This window comes from Dama dama, chromosome 16 (assembly GCF_033118175.1).
Source record: "Dama dama isolate Ldn47 chromosome 16, ASM3311817v1, whole genome shotgun sequence".
Lineage (NCBI taxonomy): Eukaryota > Metazoa > Chordata > Mammalia > Artiodactyla > Cervidae > Dama > Dama dama.
The window spans coordinates 27,462,949-27,477,307 of record NC_083696.1 but is presented as its reverse complement, the minus strand read 5'-3'; the positions used below and the strand labels follow the sequence as shown (position 1 = coordinate 27,477,307).

The 14,359-nt window shown below is 39.3% G+C and overlaps 2 protein-coding genes across 7 annotated transcripts in view; both read right to left on the bottom strand.

Annotated features, from left to right (window-relative positions):
* Positions 1-9,170, bottom strand: part of ZNF484 (zinc finger protein 484) — a 33,566-nt gene extending 24,396 nt beyond the window's left edge. Inside the window, exons 1-2 of one of the 6 annotated variants that reach the window (XM_061163648.1) lie at positions 9,099-9,170; positions 7,117-7,194 (exon numbers count right to left, since the gene is read on the bottom strand). In XM_061163648.1, the coding sequence (XP_061019631.1) occupies positions 7,117-7,194; positions 9,099-9,155 (135 nt within the window). In that variant the 5' untranslated portion in view covers positions 9,156-9,170. Of the gene's footprint in view, positions 1-7,116; positions 7,195-8,755; positions 9,022-9,098 lie in introns of those variants that run through there. The other 5 variants (XM_061163645.1, XM_061163646.1, XM_061163647.1 and 2 more) reach the window with 5 other exon arrangements.
* LOC133071002 (eukaryotic translation initiation factor 2 subunit 3-like) lies at positions 366-5,546 on the bottom strand. Its single transcript, XM_061163223.1, has 3 exons — positions 5,475-5,546; positions 5,166-5,290; positions 366-2,232 (listed from the first exon to the last, which is right to left on the bottom strand). The coding sequence occupies exons 1-3, from the start codon at positions 5,544-5,546 to the stop codon at positions 888-890; spliced, it is 1,542 nt and encodes a 513-aa protein (XP_061019206.1). The 3' UTR covers positions 366-887.
* Positions 9,171-14,359: the final 5,189 nt, after the last annotated feature.

Below are 14,359 nucleotides of genomic sequence, written 5' to 3'. Positions count from 1 at the left end.
TGTGCCTCCTGATCAAGTACACAAAATCACCTGGGAAGTAATCTTGCTCCCCAAAAACCAAAACAGGAATCTGAATCTGACCAAGCCTCAAAATCTTACCAATCCAATCCACATAAAATGATCCTTTAAAACATTTGTAAAGGTGTGATAATAGCACTGTGGTTATTTTTATCAAAATGTTTTATGTATTGAGATATTTTGAGGTAAAATGACACAGTCTTTGAGATTTGCCTCAAAATAATCCAGTCGAAGAGAAAAAGTGTTGGAGGAAGGGATAGATGAGAAATGACTAAGCATGAGCTAATAACTGTAGAAACTGATGGGTAAATGAAGCTTCTTTTTTTTGTTTGTTTGTTAATAAGAACAAAGACTTTATTTCAAACAGGTTCAGTGGTATGTCTACTACAGCAAAGTCTGGTTGTAGCAGTTTCCTTTCAAATCTGCACTGATGTATAAATTAGACATTATTTGGGAATGATTAATTTCTGGTAAAATGTAGATTCAATCCAACATGATGCTAATTTCTACATTTATTGTAGGCTCTATTTCAGTACTAAAGGTTAAATTTTCATCACCAAAAAATGAGAATAACCTTACAGCTACTACTAAGGTAATGAGCTGTGAAATTACTTTCCCAGTATTGTTCTGAAAATATACCCCTAGGTTGTTAAGAGAAATTCCAACTTCATCCAAATCTGTTATTTAATTCTTCAGTCATCATCTACTGTTGGCTTGATTGTCACTCCTCTTCTTATTTGACCCCAACCAATTAAAAGCCAGTTTTTCTCAACTCTTCGGCTAAGTGCAATTTTTTCTCCTACTTCCGTGCACACAGGATTAGTCAAGACGATTTTGCCCAAATCAGCCTTGACTGCACTAACTCTTCCTCATGTTGACAGGGATCCTATATTCACCATGAGCACTTCATTCTTAGACAGCTTTTGTACTTTCGCTGCTTTCTTGTCTCCTTCAGTGCGAACACCTAGAAGCCGTCTAAGCAGGAAATAGGAAATTTCCAATTCTGTGAAGATCTCAGGTAAAGCTCCAACTGCACCAAGTACTTGCCCCACCATTCTGTCAGCCCGGCACAAAGTGGGGTCAATTTTTGTTCCAACTCCAATAAGACCTCCTGGGGCAGCATACTGAAGATCATTATGCTCTGCGAAAAGCGATACAATTTTGGAAAAGATAGGTTTACACATGAGTTTTCTTTCACTGTCTTTGGAAACAATACCAGGTCTGACTTCTATCTCCTGGCCCACCTTTAACACTCCTTTTAGAATACCACCACCAGCTACACCCCCCTTAAGGTCATCAACTTCACAGCCAGGTTTGTTGACATCAAAGAATCTAATAACAATAAGTCTGGGTTCTGAAGTAAAGTCTCTTGGGGGTATTGGAATTTTCTTTACTATGTACTCACAGACAACTTCAATATTGTATTTTAGCTGAGCAGAAATTGGGATAATAGGAGCGCCTTCTGCTACTGTACCTTGGACAAATGCAAGGATCTGTTCATACTGTTCTTTAGCCTGGCTTTCTTTTACCAAATCAATTTTATTTTGTAGAATCAAAATATGCTTTAGTTTCATGATTTCTATAGCAGCCAAGTGTTCAGATGTCTGAGGCTGAGGACAAGACTCGTTACCAGCTATCAACAGAAGAGCGGCATCCATCACTGCGGCACTGTTCAGCATAGTAGCCATCAGAATACTGTGGCCAGGACAGTCGACAAAGGAAACATGCCTGACTAATTTGAAGTTCCCTTTGGTCCCTGGAATGTCTGTAGGAAACTCACTGGGTGTGCTACTTCCACAGGATCTATAACATTCTGGCCGAGGACAACTTGGGTCGTCAAGTTTATAAATCTTAGCATTAGCATAGCCAAGTTTGATTGTAATATTTCTTTCCGGTTCATTTTTGAAACGGACAGTGTGGACTCCAGAAATAGCTTTTACAACTGTAGACTTCCCATGAGCTACGTGACCAATTGTACCTATATTAATTGTGGCTTGTCTGCTGATAACTTCATGTGAAAGTGGCGTCAACTTGGAAACATTCAAAGTAGCGAGATCTTGCCGAGAAAGGTGCGGCTGCCCTAAAGTCACACCAGCCTCGCCCCCGCCATCTTGCCCGGAGAGGTGAAGCTTCTTTATACTTCTTTCTCTACATTCGTATTTCTTAAAATTTTCACAGGAAATGTTTAAAAAGTCATCTTTTAGATAGCACAAACTGAAAAAAAAAAAAAAAAGCACAACCTAATTGTGAGAATTATGCACAAGACCAGGAGCTGACCGTGGCTCAGATCATGAACTCCTTATTGCCAAATTCAGATTTAAATTGAAGAAAGTGGGGAAAACCACTAAACCATTCAGGTGTGACCTAAATCAAATCCCTTATGATTATACAGTGGATGTGACAAATAGATTTAAGGGACTAGATCTGATAGACAGAGTGCCTGATGAACTATGGACGGAGGTTCGTGGCACTGTACAGGAGACAGGGATCAAGAACATCCCCAGGAAAAAAAAAAGCAAAAAAGCAAACGGCTGTCTGAGGAGGCCTTACAAGTAGCTGTGAAAAGAAGAGAAGCCAAAAGCAAAGAAGAAAAGGAAAGATATACCCATTTGAATGCCAGGTTCCAAAGAATAGCAAGGAGAGATAAGAAAGCCTTTTTCAGCAATCAATGCAAAGAAATAGAGGAAAATAATAGAATGGGAAAGACTAGAGATCTCTTCAAGAAAATTATAGATACCAAGGAAATATTTCATGCAAAGATGGGCACAATAAAAGACCTAACAGAAATGATAGGGACCTAACAGAAGCAGAAGATATTAAGAAGTGGTGGCAAGAATACACAAAAGAACTATACAAAAAAGATCTTCACGACCCAGTTAATCACTACGGTGTGATCACTCACCTAGAGCCAGACATTCTGGAATGTGAAGTCAAGTGGGCCTTAAGAAGCATCACTATGAACAAAGTTAGTGGATGTGATGGAATTCCAGTTGAGCTATTTCAAATCCTGAAAGATGATGCTGTGAATGTGCTGCACTCAATATGCCAGCAAATTTGGAAAATTCAGCAGGGTCACAGGACTGGAAAAGGTGAGTTTTCATTTCAATCCCAAAGAAAGGCAATGCCAAAGAGTGATTAAACTGCTGCACAATTGCACTCATCTCACACACTAGTAAAGTAATGCTCAAAATTCTCCAAGCCAGGCTTCAGCAATACATGAGCCATGAACTTCCAGATGTTCAAGCTGGTTTTAGAAAAGGCAGAGGAACCAGAGATCAAATTGCCAACATCCACTGGATCATCGAAAAAGCAAGAGAGGTCCAGAAAAACATCTATTTCTGCTTTATTGACTACGCCAAAGCCTTCGACTGTGTGGATCATAATAAACTGTAGAAAATTCTGAAGGCAATGGGAATACCAGACCACCTGACCTGCCTCTTGAGAAACCTGTATGCAGGTCAGGAAGCAACAGTTAGAACTGGACATGGAACAATAGACTGGTTCCAAATAGGAAAAGGAGTATGTCAAGGCTGTATATTGTCACCCTGCTTATTTAACTTATATGCAGAGTACATCATGAGAAACTCTGAGCTGGAAGAAGCACAAGCTGGAATCAAGATTGCCGGGAGAAATATGCAGATGACACCACCCTTATGGCAGAAAGTGAAGAGGAACTAAAAAGCCTCTTGATGAAAGTGAAAGAGGAGAGTGAAAAAGTTGGCTTAAAGTTTAACATTCAGAAAACTAAGATCATGGCATCTGGTCCCATCACTTCATGGGAAATATATGGGGAGACAGTGGAAACAGTGTCAGACTTTATTTTTTTGGGTTCCAAAATCACTGCAGATGGTGATTGCAGCCATAAAATTAAAAGACGCTTATTCCTTGGAAGGAAAGTAATGACCAACCTAGAAAGCATATTAAAAAGCATAGACACTACTTTGCCAACAAAGGTCCGTCTAATCAAGGCTATGGTTTTTCCAGTGGTCATGTATGGATGTGAGAGTTGGACTGTGAGGAAAGCTGAGTGCCGAAGAATTGATGCTTTTGAACTGTGGTGTTGGAGAAGACTCTTGAGAGTCCCTTGGACTGCAAGGAGATCCAACCAGTCCATCCTAAAGGAGATCAGTCCTGGGTGTTCACTGGAAGGACTGATGCTGAAGCTGAAACTCCAATACTTTGGCCACCTCATGCGAAGAGTGGACTCATTGGAAAAGACCCTGATGCTGGGAGGGATTGGGGGCAGGAGGAGAAGGGGATGACAGAGAATGAGATGGTTGGATGGCATCACCAACTCGATGGACATGGGTTTGAGTAAACTCCAGGAGTTGGTGATGGACTGGGAGGCCTGGCGTGCTGCGATTCATGGGATCACAAAGAGTCAGACACAACTGAGTGACTGAACTGAACTGAACTGAACTGATGGTCCTGACTCTATATCAATCAATCCCATGCGCTGAAAAGGAAAAATTCCTCCTGTGTGTTTTTCTTCTTTTCTCATACCATCTACTTAGAGTGTTAGCATTATTCACACAGGTTAGGGATTCAGTCCTATAAGCCTGTCCCCACCCCAATTTCAGATGCCAGCCACAAGTTCAGGCTCTTACTTTTGTTTCTGACAAACTGGCTACAATTAGAGGTTCCCAGGAGGTTCCCTCATATTACACTAATTTTCTAGAGTAGCTCACAGAACTCAAGAAAATATTTTATTTATTAGGTTACCAATTTATTATAAGAGAATATAATTCACAAACAGCCATGTAGAAGAGATGGATATGCAAGAAATGTCAGAAGGAGTTCATTGCTCTCCCAGATTCTCCACATATTCAGTCTAGAAACTCTCCAAACTCCATTATTTTGAGTTTTTATGAAGGCTTCACTATGTACAGATGACTGATTAAATAACTAGCCATTGGTGATTCAACTTCCTACTCAACTTCAAGCTCTAAAACCTTAAGAATTTGCAGAAATAAAAGAGGCCCCTATAACTCTTATCACTTAGGAAATTAGAAAGGTGTTAGAAGCTTTGTGCTGGGAACTGTGGATGAAAACCAAAATACATATTTCTTATTATATCACAATCCCACATGCACCAATAACTGGCATCCATAACTTTATTACTACTGTTGAGTGAAAAAAATTCTCACCCTAAAAGGTGAGGATTATTTTTATTCAGTAGACTTACTGAGGACTTAAGTCCAGGATACAGCCCCTCAGACAGCTCAAAGGGACTGTTCTGAAGAGATAAGGGAGGAGCCAGAGTAAACGGGAGCTTTTGCAACAAAACAAAAACCAAGTATCTGGAATATCAAAAGATGACTGTCTGTCAATTAAAGAAAATCCAGGGATCTCAAGCTAATGAATTTAGCATTTTTCTATATATGGGACAATGCAAGAGTCTGCATTCATTAGAAATCATTCCTTTGATAAGCAATGTAATGATCTGGGACCAATACTTTATTTTTCTCCATTATGAATTCCCCTAAAGGTGAACAATTGGGGGTAGCAGCAGTGGCTGATGGCTTCATGGTCACAACCTCTTTTGTTTACTGAAATGGCAGGCCACATTCTTTGTCCACACTACTAACCATACATCACATACATAATCCCAAGACTCCAGTTCCAGACAGGCCTGCACCTTCAATGGGCCATTAAAATCACCCAAGGACTCCTCTCACTATCCACACACAGTAGACCTATACCATTAGTTTTCCTAACAAATTTACATACACACACAAACAATTGGGAACTCAATCAGTGAACAAATCTATGAGTATTCCTGAATTTTAAAAATAAATTTTAAAATCTAAAACACATCCAAAGTGCACATCTAAAGTGCAAGTGAATGAACAGATTATTTACAGAGAAAGAATTAAAAAAATCAAGATGCCTCATCTGCAGTAATAAAAGCTAAGTGACATCAGAAGTAGCATCTAAAGGACCACTTCTCTGTTAGGGCTAAAGACATTTTCAAAAATGAAAGCACTTACAAAGTATCTCTTATCATTATCTGAGAAAAAAAAACCCACAAAAGTATTCCAAATAAATGTAAAATAAATCAGGTGAGAAATAGCAAACAGAAACATATCTTTCAGCAATAACTTTTGCAAGATATATAATTATTAAAAGGACAATGATGATGATATGATAAGAATGTAATCAAAGGGAAAAATAATAACATTATCATATGACAAAACATTTCAGGAAAAAAACAGAAGTTACCTGGGGTGTAGAATGGAAACAATGAATAAAAATTTCATCAATCCAATGAAAAAGGAAAAGAAAACCAGAAAACAGTGAGTTAAAATAAATAGTAAACATTAAAATGGAAGGTATAAAATTGGGTAAATCATTATTACACTAACCTGAAAAGGCAAAATTATCTATTGACAAAGACAAGGTTATAGGTTAGATTTGAAAAAACCAAATTGTATCTATTGCAAGCAGTAGATCTAAACAGTGAGAGCAATAGAAATACAAAATAAAGCCCCGGGCAAAGATATATCATCCAAATGAAAGTGAAAGCTGGGATAGCAATATAAATATCAAAATGAAATTCAAGGTTGAAATTGCTTTTCACTGAAAAGAGAGATCCTATAATAATAGCATCCAATAAATTTTTAAAAATACAAATGCATTAATCATTAGATTTATGCATGCCTTTCCCCCCAATACATGCAAACAAAACTAGTAAAAAGGCACATAGAACTACAAATTATTAGTAAAAAATTATTACCGCAACTCTTTAGAAATATGATGACTCAAGTAGACCAAAAATAAGAAAAAGAAAGACTTGAAAAATACCAACAAGCTATATTTAATTTACATTAGGAGAGGTTTATACCACACAAACGGAAAATATGCTTTCTCTTACATCCACTGAACAAAGTTCACTGCAGCTTGTGTAGCTAGACTTCAAGTCACAAAGAGAAAGAGAAATATTGTATTCTAACACACATATATGGAATCTAGAAAAATGGTTCTGAAGAATTTATTTACAGGGTAGCAATGGAGAAACAGACATAGAGAATAAACTTATGGACATGGGGAGAGAGGGGAGAAGATGAGATGTATGGAAAGAGTAACATGGAAACTTACATTACCGTGTTTAAAATAGAGAGCCAACGGGAATTTGCTGTATGTCTCAGGAAACTCAAACAGGGGCTCTGGATCAACCTAGAGGGTGGGATGGGGATGGAGATGGGAGGGAGGTTCAGAAGGCAGGGGATATATGTATACCTATGGCTGATTCATGTTGAGGTGTGGCAGAAAACAACAAAATTCTGTAAAGCAATTATCCTTCAATTAAAAAAAATTTTAGAAAAAGAAAAAGCTTGATAAATTGTTAAAAACTGAGACTTTGCAGTCTACAGTCTATGAAAATACAATAAAATTAAAAATAAAACATATCAATAACTCAGGAATAAAGAAACTCAACTCAGGATCAAAGTGGAACATCAAACTGAAATTATACATTTCAAAAATAAAGATGTATATAAAAGAAATATCATACCCTTAAATATATCCAGTAAAATTAGGAAAATAAGGAAAAGAATGACAATTACATAAAATGGGGGGAAATGGGGGAGCAGGGAGAAAACATCTTTAAAAAAGATAAAATTAATATAAAAATAGTAGATGCTTGGATAGAGGGTTTATTCTGCTACTTGGGGATGGAGTGCTTAATAATTGCTGATTAGATATTATTGTTTGAGGTGCTTCAAATCCACAAGAATAGTAGAGAGTATAAACATAATGAATACTTCAAAATGACCGATAAAATAAATCTTGAGATTCCTGATAATAAAAAAAAAAGGAAGAAAAATGATACATAAATAACTAGGAATGACAATGTAGGCTCCTAACCGGGATCAAAGCACATGACATATTTTTAAATCTCTAGCAGAGTGTACCATGATGAAGAAAACTTTCACATAATGAGGCATGAAGAAGTCGTTTTGGCTTACACATGGTTCAGACTGAACTTTGTGTGAACACACACAGCACATCTGCTTTAACCATTAAGGTGTTTGGAAGATAAGAATAAGTAACTCCCTTCTTATAGCATCCCCTTAACAGGAATCATGGTTCTGCAGTCTCCCTGTGTATGTATTAAATCTGACTGCTTTAAAACGTTGAAGGAATGTATCCCTGTCGTGTTTGATATATGATCTTTGTTCTGATAAGTTTATAAGGCTATGCTGAAAACCATACTTCAACCCAGCAATTCCACAGAGCCTCCTAGCTGTCTCCTGGGCTACAGTCCTCAGTTTGGTTCAAATAATACTAACAAAACTCTTTTCTACTCCTATTATGATTATTTATTGATTATTATTCCATCAATAATTTTTAAAAAATCAGAAATAGAAACAACCTAGTAAGCAGAAAAAAGAGAGGATATTAATGACCATCTACCATCTTCAGATCCTTCATTTCTCAGGCCCCACAGTTACCCTTCCCCTACAGAATCCAGGAATCTGCCCACCGATCCAACAACAAAGATCCCACAGATCCCATCACTCCACCTGGAGTTCCACCATCCACTATCACTCCCACCCCATGTCTCCAGGGATCCACCGTTACAGACCCCACCAATCCCGCCGGAAGCCACCATCAAGACCACACCGACCCCTACTATTCCATCCACTGACCGCCTCCATCTCTGACCCCATTGTTCATCACGGACATCAGTGACAGCTCCTCACTCAACCCCCACCCCAACGCTCCCTGCACTCACCAGCCCCTCACCCGTGCGCTTTCAAGACAGTGGTCACTCAGGTGGCGCAGTGGTAAAGAATCTGCCTGCCAATGCAGTAGGTGCAAGAAGCATTGGTTGGATCCTTGGGTGGCAAAGATCCCCAAGAGAAGGAAATGGCAACCCGCTCCAATATTCTTGCGGAAAATTCCATGGACAGAGGAGCCTGGAGGGCTACAATCCATGGGGTCGCCAAGAATCGGACACAACCCAAGCTACTGAGCGAGCGCGCGCCCATGCGGGCGCGCGCGCGCGCGCACACACACACACACACACACACACACACACACACACACACAGTCACAGGAAATACAACTCCACCTACTTCCTTTTTCTGGATTCCCTCCCTGCCCTTGTGGAATTTCTTAGGCTCCGCCTCCATATGCCCATGCTCAACAATGGCTTCTCTGCGAACACTTGCCAGTATTCAACATGGCGCTCTGCTGAACTCTGCCCCTCGCTAAATAATTTAAATTTGATGCAATATGGCGGCGCCCATGTAGTCACTCAGGCCTGTGGGCGGCCATGTTGAAGTGAGGTAGATTTGTGTAGTTAAGAGCTGTCAGGAGGAAAGGGGGAAGTGAGGGATGTATACTGGAATTGAGCCAGGAACAACCAGAGCTGATCACCGAAAGCAGCCCCAGGCATCTTCCCTATTCTTGTTGATTTGAAGCACCTCAAACAATAATATCTAATCAGCAATTATTAAGCACTCCATCCCCACGTAGCAGAATAAACATTCTATCCAAGCATCTAGGGATCATTTACCAAGGGATACCATAATCTGGGGGCTTCCCTGGTGGCGTCAGTGGTAAAGAACTTGCCTGCCAGTGCAGGGGACACAATGAGATGTGGGTTTGAAAAGAACATGAATGAGAGACCTGTAACCAAATTGGCTTTGGACTTGAACAGCAATCATGGAACGTAGAAGATAAAAGAGCAATACAATCAAAAATTTGTGGAAAAATTGTTTCCAACTGGGAACTTTTATACTATACAAAATTATTAATTACATTTTAGTATAGAATACCAACATTTTCAGACGTGCGTGGTCTCAAAGTAATTGCTGTCCTATTCATACTTTTATTAGGAAACTACTGGAGAAAGAAACATGAAATCAAAATAGCAGGATCCAGCAAAAAATATAAGTGAGGAAATCCATAGAATGAAGGAGGTGGTAAATTCAATGGCTACCGCTGTGAAGGAGTTCTAGAGAGCATTCATTGCACATCTGAGCAGCTCAGAATAAATATCTTCAAGAATATGAAACTGTCAAAATCAGTGTTACTGTGACTCCATTAGGAATTCATGGGGGAAAAAAGACCTTTGAAGGTAGTATGAAGAGGTTGGAAAAAAGTATTATTTCAGAGCATGTTACACTAGTTTCTCCCAGATACATATTCTCACACACATACATTATCAATAAGTAGGCAATCCAAAAAAAGCAATACAAGCAGGGGGCATGTATATATACAAAAACTAGCAATAAACATGTCTTTGTACAGAATGATTAGCATTCTGATCCTACTGGGTTTGATTGAGGTCATACCTGAATGGTCTAGTGGTTTTCCCCACTTTCTTCAATTTAAGTCTGAATTTCCCAAGAAGGATTTCATGATCTGAGCCACTGTCAGCTCCTGGTCTTGTTTTTGCTGACTGTATAGAGTTTCTCCATCTTTGGCTGAAAAGAATATAATCAATCTGATTTCCGTGTTGGCCATCTGGTGATGTCCATGTGTAGAGTCCTCTCTTGTGCTATTGGAAGAGGGTGTTTGCTAAGATCATTGTGTTCTCTTGGCAAAACTCTGTAGCCTTTGCCCTGCTTCATTCTGTACTCCAAGGACAAATTAGCCTGTTATTCCAGGTATTTCTTGACTTCCTACTTTTGTATCCCAGTCCCCTATGATGAAAGGGGCATCTTTTTTGGGTTTCAGTTCTGCAAGGTCTTGTAGGTCTTCATAGAACCATTCAACTTCAGCTTCTTCAGCATTACTGGTCAGGGCATAGACTTGGATTACCATGATGTTGAATGGGTTGCCTTGGAAATGAACAGAAATCATTCTGTCATTTTTGAGATTGCATCCAAGTACTGCATTTCAGACTCTTCTGTTGACTGTGATGGCTACTCCATTTCTTCTAAGGGATTCCTGCCCACAGTAGTAGATATAATGGTCATCTGAATTAAATTCACCCATTCCAGGTTCCTACGCAATACTGCTCTTTACAGCATTAGACCTTGCTTCTATCACCAGTCGTATCCACAACTGGGTGTTGTTTTTGCTTTGGCTCTGTCCCTTCATTCTTTCTGGAGTTATTTCTCCACTGATCTCCAGTAGCATATTGGGCACCTACTTATCTGGGGAGTTCATCTTTCAGTGTCCTATCTTTTTGCCTTTTCATACTGTTCATGGGGTTCTAAAGGCAAGAATACTGACGTGGTTTGCCATTCCCTTCTCCAGTGGGCCACATTTTGTCACTGGAAAACCACTAGACCATATAGGTATGACCTAAATCAAATCCCTTATGATTACACAGTGGTAGTGACAAATAGACTTAAGGGAATAGATCTGATAGAGTGCCTGATGAACTATGGACAGAAGTTCAGATATTGTACAGGAGACAGGGATCAAGACCATCCCCAAGAAAAAGAAATGCAAAAAGCAAAATGGCTGTCTGAGAAGGCCTTAAATATAGCTGTGAAAAGAAGAGAAGCCAAAAGCAAAGGAGAAAAGGAAAGATATACCCATTTGAATGCAGAGTTCCAAAGAATAACAAGGAGAGATAAGAAAGCCTTCCTCAGTGATCAGTGCAAAGAAATAGAAGAAAACAATAGAATGGGAAAGGCTAGAGCTCTCTTTAAGAAAATTAGAGATACCAAGAGAATATTTCATGCAAGATGGGCTGAATAAAGGACAGTAGTGGTAGGGACCTAACAGAAGCAAAAGATATTAAGAAGAGGTGACAAGAATACACAGAAGAACTGTACAAAAAAAAAACTTCATGACCCAGATAATCACGATGGTGTGATCACTGACCTAGAGCCAGACATCCTGGAATGCAAAGTCAAGTGGGCCTTAGGAAGCATCACTATGAACAAAGTTAGTGGATGTGATGGAATTCCAGTTGAGCTATTTCAAATCTTAAAAGATGATGCTGTGAAAGTGTTTCACTCAATATGCCAGCAAATTTGATAAACTCAGCAGTGGCCACAGGACTGGAAAAGGTCAGTTTTCATTCCAATTCCAAAGAAAGGCAATGACAAAGAATGTTCAACTGCTGCACAATTGCACTCATCTCACATGTTAGTAAAGTAATGCTTAAAATTCTCCAAGCCAGGTTTCAGCAATACATGAGCCATGAACTTCCAGATGTTCAAGCTGGTTTTAGAAAAGGCAGAGGAACCAGAGATCAAATTGTCAACATTTGTTGGATCATCGAAAAAGCAAGAGAATTCCAAAAAAAATGTTTCTGCTTTATTAACTAAGTGAAAGCCTTTGACTGTGTGGCTCACAATAAACTGTGGAAAATTCTGAAAGAGATGGGAATACCAGACCACCTGACCTGCCTCTTGAGAAATCTGTATGCAGGTCAAGAAGCAACAGTTAGAACCGGACATGGAACAAGAGACAGGTTCCAAATCGGGAAAGGAGTACATCAAGGCCATATATCGTCACCCTGCTTATTTAATTTCTATGCAGCGTACATCATGAGAAATGCTGGACTGGAGGAAGCACAAGCTGGATTCAAGATTGCCAGGAGAAATATCAATAACCTCAGATGTGCAGATGACACCACCCTTATGGCAGAAAGTGAAGAAGAACTAAAGTGCCTCTTGGTGAAAATGGAAAAGGAGAGTGAAAAAGTTGGCTTAAAGCTCAACATTCAGAAAACTAAGATCTTGGCATCCGGTCCCATCACTTCATGGCAAATAGATGGGAAAACAGTAGAAACAGTGGCTGACTTTATTTCTCTGGACTCCAAAAATCACTGCAAATGGTGATTGCAGCCATGAAGTTAAAAGATGCTTACTCCTTGGAAGGAAAGTTATGACCAACCTGGAAAGCATATTAAAAAGCAGAGACATTACTTTGCCAACAAAGGTCCATCTAGTCAAGGCCATGGTTTTTCCAGTGGTCGTGTATGGATGTGAGAGTTGGACTGTAAAGAAAGCTGAGTGCTGAAGAATTGATGCTTTTGAACTGTGGTGTTGGAGAAGACTCTTGAGAGTCCTTTGGACTGCAAGGAAATCCAACCAGTCCATCCTAAAGGAGATCAGTCCTGCATGTTCATTGGAAGGACTGATGCTGAAGCTGAAACTCCAGTACTTTGGCCACCTCATGTGAAGAGTTGACTTATTTGAAAAGACCCTGATGCTGGGAAAGATTGAGGGCTGGAGGAGAAGGGGATGACAGAGGATGAGATGGTTGGATGACATCACTGACTCATTGGACATGAGTTTGAGTAAACTCCGGGAGTTAGTGATAGACAGGGAGGCCTGGCATGCTGCAATCCATGGGGTTGCAAAGAGTTGGACAAAACTGAGTGACTGAACTGAACTGAACTGATCCTACTGGAATAGAATATATTTGTGGGTAGTAGTGAAATACTGTAGATAATTGGATCTGTTGGCCTAAGGGTGTTACATGTGTGCTTTGAGCACAGGAATTACATATATAATTTGAACATTATCTCAGCACTGTATATAAGGTTACATTGGTTGATTTGTTTGTTTTGGGGAAATGAGAATAAAATTTGAGAAAACCTTAAGTTTATAATGTCACAGTAAATGTAAGACTTAAGTGCTAAGATTTAACATTAAAGGGAAGTGTAGCTTCAGCAGCAAAACAAGAAGTACCTAGGGATGAGCTCAATAGGGGAAGGAAATAATGACCAATACAGATTCAACTAATAGGAGCTTAATAGGATAAGATGCTGATGTTCTTCACAATTGCTTATTAAGCACCAACTATGTGCCCAGCTCTAGACAAGCAATCAGAAGAGTAGAACATCTCATTGTGGGCTATAGAGCTTGGTTTCTGTCTGATTTTATATGTCATGTGGAATCAGTTTAATCTCCCTTCTCCTTTCAGATGAAGAATTTAGACTTGAAACCACAAAAATGGGAGTTTCTGAAGAATATTTCTTCCTTTTTGAGATGTTAGATCAGTGTGTACATGTCCATTCCAAACTCCCTAAATATCCTTACTCCCATCCTTCTCCCAGGCAACTATAAGTTCATTTTCTAAGTCTGTGGTTCTGATTCTGTTTTGTAAGTTCATTTGTATCATTTCTTTTTAGATTCCACATGTAAGGGGTATCACATGTTTCTTTTTAATTTTTTATTAATTTATTTTAATTGGAGGAATCATATGACATTTCTACTTTTCTGTCTGACTTACCTCACCTGATACCTGCATTTAGAATATAGGAATATAAGTGAGCATTCAAGATTGCACTCAGGACTATGGAAAAAAGAAGAGACAGGAATAGAAGGGACAGAGCAAGAGTGAGCATTTGCTTTACAGAGAGTGGCTATGAAGGCCCAGATGTGCGGGTACCATCTGGGCAGAGGCTGGAAGAAACCAG

Excerpts from the sequence above, each read along its gene's own strand:
- LOC133071002 (XM_061163223.1), bottom strand. The coding sequence starts at position 5,546 with ATGAAGCCATCAGCCACTGCTGCTACCCCCAATTGTTCACCTTTAGGG. Across the intron at positions 5,291-5,474 it reads TCATAATGGAGAAAAATAAA|CTCCCGTTTACTCTGGCTCC; the intron begins GTATTGGTCCCA and ends TTGTTGCAAAAG. Across the intron at positions 2,233-5,165 it reads AATAATCCTCACCTTTTAGG|TTTGTGCTATCTAAAAGATG; the intron begins GTGAGAATTTTT and ends TTTTTTTTTCAG.